The 7,547-nt window shown below is 56.0% G+C and overlaps 1 protein-coding gene across 1 annotated transcript; it reads left to right on the top strand.

Annotated features, from left to right (window-relative positions):
- Positions 1-4,765: 4,765 nt before the first annotated feature.
- Positions 4,766-6,202, top strand: ZNRF4 (zinc and ring finger 4). The gene has a single exon (XM_010367223.2). The coding sequence runs from the start codon at positions 4,842-4,844 to the stop codon at positions 6,129-6,131; it is 1,290 nt and encodes a 429-aa protein (XP_010365525.1). The 5' UTR covers positions 4,766-4,841; the 3' UTR covers positions 6,132-6,202.
- Positions 6,203-7,547: the final 1,345 nt, after the last annotated feature.

Raw genomic sequence — 7,547 nt, 5'->3', positions numbered from 1 at the left:
TTTTGCAGTTTTCCAAAATGCTCACAATCAACTGCACCGCCTGTCCCTTTGCACGGACTGTGAACCGGGCATCCCCCGGTGCGCTCTTTCCCCCAACTTCCACTTTTCTTGCCAAGTTCCTACTTGTCCTTCAGGTTCACTTGAAATCTCCTCTCCTCCAGGAAGCCTGCCCTGCACCCCATTCTCTGGGCTCCCTCAGCCCTGGCTGTCCAGGTCCATCTCTCCCCCAAAGCCTGGGGCTCCTTGAGGGCTGGGCAGGGGCCCAAGAACTGTATTTCCCAGCGCAGATGTAGGCACTGAGTGGGGAACCCTTAATACTCAGTGACTGCCTTCATGGGGCCAGGGTTCGAATCCCAGCTCAGTCACTTTGCGGCTTTGTAGTCCTAGTGAGTCTGGTCCCATGTCACAGACTCAGCTTCCCCCCTCTGGAAGATGGGGCATCCACAGGAACCTGGGCCTGGCTGCAGGGGGTCAGTGAAGTTTCCTGCAAAGCGTGGTCATCCGCCCAGCAGGCTGCATTGCTCAGTGGCAGTTCTGAAAGCTCCTGCCATCCCCAAGTGCCCCGCTCCTCTGGGGCTCAGTTTCCCCATTTGGCCACACTCCCCCTTAGACAAACACAGATGGGGCACCACCTGGCTGGGCAGGAGGGGGCCTCGGCAGCTTCTCAGGAAGAACAGCAGCCAAGGTGGGGGCTGGCGGGGCTGGCACGGGCCAGCCTCGTTAAGCTGCCAGTCCTTGGCACCACTCTGCTTTCGTGGAGGCGGCTGGAGAAGGGCCCAGGCCTGGCTGTTGGGGGACTGAGGAAGCTGGGATGAAGCTGAGACCCTTTTGCAGAGGGGGCAGGCCCTGAGTGATGGCAGGAAGTTCTATGTTCACTTATTAAGCATCTACTGGATGCCAAACCAGGCTACTCAGGCAGGGCGTTTGCTGTGCTGTTCTAGCTGCCAGGATCACATTTCCTGTTCATAGCATTATCTACTGCTCATTCTGATCTCAGTCTAGAAAACACCACCTCCAGGAAGCCTTCCAGTTTCTCTAGAATAAGCCAGGTGCCTCCCTTTGGGTTGGCACAGTGCCTGAGTTTTCCCCATCACAGTTTGATCACTCAATATCTACTTTTAGAAATGGGGTCTTGCTCTGTGGCCCACTGCTGGAGTGTAACGGCATGATCAGAGCTCACGGTAGCCTGTAGCTCACTGTAGCTCAGGCAATGCTCCCGCTTCAGCCTTCCGAGTAGCTGTGATCACCCAATATTATAACTGGGCTGTGGGCGGGTCACTTAGGCCATCAACAAATGCAGACAGAGCACTTTGTAGGTGGCAGACACTATGCTTATCACTGTTCACACTCAGCGAACCCCGTGGTGCAGGTGCTGATGCTACCTCTTTTTTACAGAAGGGGCAACTGAGGCTCAGAGTGGTTGAATGGTGGAGTGAAGCCACATGGCCTGGAGTCTGGTACACAGAAGGGCCCGGAAAAAGCTGATTTCCATTCCCAGGGACAGTAAGCTCACTCACCACTGAAGGAGGCCTAAGTTGGAGGTGTGGGGATTCATTCATTCAAAAAATATGTATTGGCCAGTCATTGAAGGCCAGGTTACTCAAGTGTGTCAGAGTGACAGGTGGTGCTGGACACTTCCAACATCTACTCTCTCATCCTCCATAGTAATAGAAGTCCTGGTTTTCAGCTGAAGAGTTGGTCATTCAGAATAAAGACTATGTTTCCCAGCAAGCTTTCTGCCAGGCATGGCCACATGACTCATTCTGGCCAATGCAGTATGAGCAGAAGTGGTGCCTGGGATTTCCAAGTAGTGTCCTTAAAGGGGCAGAGTCAGCTCTTCCTCACTCTTTCCTCCTTATTGCCTGGGAGGCAGATGTGATGGCTGGAGCGCACGCAGCTGCCTTGTCCCATGAGGAGGAGGCCACTTACTGAGGATATGGTGGATGGAAGGACTCTGGGTTGCAGACACCACAGCATCTCCATGCCATCGCAGGACTGACTACTCACATTTCACATTCAGGAGCAAATCAGCCCCATATGCCTACACCGCTGCAGTTGGGTCTTGCATACCACAGCCAGCCCGAGCCTGACCACTACATTTGTCCCTCTCTCCTTCTGTTTTTCCACCCTCGCCTCCCCTCATGCCTGCTGGACTGAAAAGCCTGCTTCCGCTTGGTAGCACTGGCCTGCAAGGGCTGTCCACAGTGGCCAAGGCAGCGGCCTCTGGATAGTGCAGCCTCTGTTTGCGGCAGTAGACAGAGCAGGGGCAGGAGTGCCACAAGGGCCAGGCACGGTGGCTCACAAATGTAACCCCAGCACTTTAGGAGGCTGAGACGGGCAGATCACTTGAGGTCAGGAGTTTGAGACAAGCTTGGACAACATAGCAAAACCCCGTCTCTATTAAGATACAAAAATTAAGGCCGGACGCGGTGGCTCAAGCCTGTAATCCCAGCACTTTGGGAGGCCGAGGCGGGCGGATCACGAGGTCAGGAGATCAAGACCATCCTGGCTAACACGGTGAAACCCCGTCTCTACTAAAAATACAAAAAAAAATTAGCCGGGCGTGGCGGCGGGCGCCTGTAGTCCCAGCTACTCGGGAGGCTGAGGCAGGAGAATAGCGTGAACCTGGGAGGCGGAGCTTGCAGTGAGCTGAGATCGCGCTGCTGCACTTCAGCCTGGGTGACAGACCGAGACTCCATCTCAAAAAAAAAAAAAAAAAAAAAAAGATTCAAAAATTAGCTGGGGAAGGCAGCATGTGCTCATGGCCTCAACTGATCTGCCCGCCTCAGGCTCCCACAGTGCTAGGATTATGGACATGAGCCACCGTGCCCGGCCTCGTCTCCTTTTCTTAGAAGGAAAAGATCTGCATAGATCTTATTTCCAAATAAGGTCCATTGACAGGGGATGGTCAGAACCAGGGGTTAGGGGTTCCACATCTCTTCTTGGGGCCACAATTCCACCCACTACATGGTATAAGAGATTTGTGTGGGAGGTGAGCTCAGGAAGCTCTGGGAGAGAAGTGGATGGGGAAGGGAAGGAGACAGTAGCAGGCTCATTGACAAGACAGTACTGGGTTCATTGACTTCTGGGGCTCATTCGACTGGGGATCTCTAGGAGTCACAGTAGAACATACTTCAATTTGTCCCATAAGAGGGAGGAGGGAGTGGGGGCATTTATCTACCACTTCCCATCTGTCACTGGCTGAGGGCTGCTCTGGGAGGTATTAGGCCAACACAGAAAACCTAAAGACTAAGTAGTCAGCCCGGCAAAGTGAAGTTGAGGAGCAAGAATTCTGTTCCAGGCAGAGGGAACGGCATTTGCAAAATTCTAGAGGGGAGCAAAGCAAGATGCCTCTGGGGCATTGCAAATCATCCAGGCTTCAGAGATTGGCAGGGGCCCAACCACAGGGGTGCATGTAGGCCACAGAGAAGAGTGTGGCCTTTACCTGGAGGGCAATGGGGAACCATGGGAGAGTTTAGAGCATGGGAAAGACTATTATACCCATGTTACAAGTCTGGAAGCTGAGGCGCAGAGAGGCTAAGGAATTTAGCTGATGTCATACAGCTTTTTTTTTTTTTTTGAGATGGAGTCTCGCTCTGTCGCCCAGGCTGGAGTGCAGTGGCCTGATCTCAGCTCACTGCAAGCTCCACCTCCTGGGTTTATGCCGTTCTCCTGCCTCAGCCTCCCGATTAGCTGGGACTATAGGCGCCCGCCACCATGCCCGGCTAGTTTTTTTTGTTTGTTTGTTTGTTTGTTTTTCATATTTTTTAGTAGAGACAGGGTTTCACCGTGTTAGCCAGGATGGTCTCGATCTCCTGACCTTGTGATCCGCCCGTCTCGGCCTCCCAAAGTGCTGGGATTACAGGCTTGAGCCACCGCGCCCGGCCATCATACAGCTTACGAATGGCAGAGACAGAAATCCGACTTGAGTGGGCTGCAGACAGATTGAGGTTGTGAAATCTGGGGGATGGGGACTGGGGAGACGGTGAGGCCGATGCCCAGGGCTGAAGCTCAGGCTGGGGGCACAATTGGAGACCTAGCTGGAGAGGCAATGCTATAGGGAAGAGAATGAAGCTGGTGCAAGCCTGGAGGCCAACCTGGCGGTGAGGACTCGGGACCCCTGACCCCCACCAGCCCCACCCTGATCCCGGCACTTCACCCTCCCTCCAAATCAAGTCCAGGTGGGCTCTGAGGATATATGAACTCAGACCTGACAAGGACAAAAGAGCCAGCTACGGAGAGAAAGGGCTTTCCAGGCAGGAGGCCCAGCCCATGCAAAGGCCCTGGGGCAGGATCCTGCCTGGTGTATTGGAGGAACAGCAAGGAGACCCTGTGTGGCTGCAGCAGAATGAGGGATGGTGAGAGGGGGTCAGGAATTTGGGTTTTAAGCACTGACCTCATTGTAGGAGGGCGTGGCTTGAACAAGTCTGGGTCCCTCTTGGAGTCTTAGACAAGGGTAACATTGCACCTTCTACAGTGTGTTGCTAGGAACCTCCAGAAGCTGATGCTGGTAGAGTCTTAGCACGGTGAGGGCTGAATCTGCACCGCTGGGGGCCAGCAGCCCTTTTGTGGCATCCCTGGGCCTCTTTGGGGCCAAAGATGCCCTGAACCTTCAAGAAGTTTTCTCAAAGATTGCCCAGGCACCGGCAAATCACAGACCTAGGAATGATCCATTGGTTACAGGCCCAGGCAGCTGGCAGCTCCCGGGACAGAATGTACCAGGGTGATGTCACAGAAGCTGGGGGCATCTAGAACCCTGGGGATTCCTGGTCTCCGTGTCATCTGCCAGAAAGGCCACCTGCGCCAGCACCTCCTGAGTCTGGCCTTCAAAGACACGATGCATGCTGCGCTGCCGTCCGGGGCCCTTAATGCTTAGAGCCACCAGGGTAGCAGTGGCTGCGTCGCTGCCTCTGAGCCACGCGGTCATTCCAACTCAACCGCCCTCGCATCCTGGCCACAGGCCCCCTGGGAGGCCCCGGAGATGCCCAAAGGCCCCCTGCCTGCCGTCTCCAGTGGGACCTAGCAGCACACAGCCAGCGAAGCGGGTGACCATGGGGTGGCCACGGCCGGGCCGAACCCTGGTGGCGGTCAAAGCCTTGCTGGTCTTGTCGGTGCTCCAGGTGCCCGCGCAGGCGGTGGTCCGGGCCATGCTGGAAGACAACTCAAGCTCGGTGGACTTTGCGGATCTGCCAGCGCTGTTCGGCGTCCCGTTGGCCCCCGAGGGCATACGGGGCTACCTGATGGAGACCAAGCCAGCCAACGCGTGCCATCCCGTCGAGGCCCCGCGACTGGGCAATCGCTCTCTGGGTGCCATTGCACTGATTCGCCGCTACGACTGCACCTTCGACCTCAAGGTACTGAACGCCCAGCGTGCTGGCTTCGAGGCGGCCATCGTGCACAACGTCTACTCCGACGACCTCTTGAGCATGACCCACGTCTACGAGGACCTGAGGGGCCAGATCGCCATCCCCTCGGTGTTCGTGGGCGAGGCTGCCTCGCAGGACCTGCGGGTCATCCTGGGCTGTGACAAGTCGGCCCATGTGCTGCTCCTGCCGGACGACCCGCCATGCCACGACCTGGACCGTCACCCTGTGCTGACCGTGTCCTGGGCGCTGGGCCGTACCCTGGCCCTGGTCGTATCAACCCTCATTGTCGTGAACCGCCTGTGGCTCTGGGCCCAGGCCTGCTGCAGCCACAGACGGCCGGCGAAGACGTCTACCTGCCAGAAGGCCCAGGTCCGCACCTTCACGCGACGCAACGACCTGTGTGCCATCTGCCTGGATGAGTACGAGGAGGGCGACCAACTCAAGATCCTGCCCTGCTCCCACACCTACCACTGCAAGTGCATTGACCCCTGGTTCTCCCAAGCCCCCCAGCGCTCCTGCCCCGTGTGCAAACAGTCGGTGGCCGGCACGGAAGATAGCTTTGACTCCACCACTGACAGCTTCAGCGACGAGGACCCCTCCCTACCGGGCCACCGGCCCCCCATCTGGGCCATTCAAGCCCGGCTACGCTCCCGGAGGCTGGAGCTGCTGGGCTGCGCCAGCCCCCACTGCCACTGCAGCACCACGCCCCTGGAGGCAGAGGATACCACTGTCTCCCCAGTCCCTCCTGAGGCCCCTGGTCCGTAAAGATCTAGGGTAGGGAGGGCGGGCGATGAGGAATGTTTCTGGTCTGAAAAGAATAAAGTGGGTTTGAAAGCAGATTCTCGCCCATCCCCCATCAAGCCTAAGGCCAGTGCCTGTTTCTGCGGGCGAGCGAGGGGAGGTGAGGGCTGTGGGCCCTTTTTGGGGCAGCTGTGACCATGGTGCCGGAGTGGCTTTGAGACGGGGCGTCCGTGCTTTGGTTCCAGTCCCAGGCACACAGGCTGCTGGTCCTGGATGGCCCTTATTCTTCATTCACACTTTTTCTTTTTCTTTTTTCTTTTTTTTTTTTTTTTGAGACGGAGTCTCACTCTGTTGCCCAGGCTGGAGTGCAGTGGCCGGATCTCAGCTCACTGCAAGCTCCGCCTCCCGGGTTCACACCATTCTCCTGCCTCAGCCTCCTGAGTAGCTGGGACTACAGGCGCCCGCCACCTCGCCCGGCTAGTTTTTTGTATTTTTTTAGTAGAGACGGGGTTTCACCGTGTTCGCCAGGATGGTCTCGATCTCCTGACCTCGTGATCCACCTGTCTCGGCCTCCCAAAGTGCTGGGATTACAGGCTTGAGCCACCGCACCCGGCCACACACTTTTTCTTTTAAAATAAACGTTTTATTTTGGAACCAGTTTAGATTTCCAGAAAAGTTGCAAAGGTGCCACAGAGTTCTCCAACCCCTTCTACTCCGTTTCCTCTGATGTCTCGTGGAATCCCAGGTGTGATGGGATGGGAGGCTGAGGTGGGAGGTTCGCTCAAGGTTAGAGGTTTGAGACCAGCCTGGGCAACATAGCAAGACCCCACCTCTACAGAAAAATTTTTTTAGGCCGGGCGTAGTGGCTCACGCCTGTAATCCCAGCACTTTAAGAGGCCAAGGAGGGAGGATCATGAGGTCAGGAGATCAAGACCATCCTGGCCAACATGGTGAAACTGTGTCTCTACTAAAAAATACAAAAATGAGCTGGGCGTGGTGGTGTGCGCCTGTAGTCCCAGCTGCATGCTACTTGGGAGGCTAAGGCAGGAGAATTGCTTGAACCCGGGAGGTGGAGGTTGCAGTGAGCCGAGATTGCGTCACTGCACTCCAGCCTAGTGACAGCGAGACTCTATCTCAAAAAAGAAAAAAAAAATTTCATTAGCCAAGTGTGGTGATGCATGCCTGCAGTTCCAGCTACTTGAGAGGCTGAGGTGGGAGGTTTGCTGGAGCCTGGGAGGTGAGCTATGATCACACCACTGCACTTCAGCTTGGGCGACAGAGCGAGACCCTGTCTCAACAACAAAAAAAAAAATGCAAGGAGGCAAGGGGTTTTTCTGGGCAGTGAGCGGGCTGCTTGGCCATGCTCCAATGAGAAATAGCTACTAGGTGAGGCCATGGGAGGAAAAGGGTCAAGGTCGCCTTTGCGACGTCCCCTGGAAC

This window comes from Rhinopithecus roxellana, chromosome 8, assembly GCF_007565055.1.
Source record: "Rhinopithecus roxellana isolate Shanxi Qingling chromosome 8, ASM756505v1, whole genome shotgun sequence".
In the NCBI taxonomy this organism is placed as follows: Eukaryota; Metazoa; Chordata; class Mammalia; order Primates; family Cercopithecidae; genus Rhinopithecus; species Rhinopithecus roxellana.
Note: the sequence above shows the minus strand (reverse complement) of the source record. Positions and strands in the feature narration are given on the sequence as shown.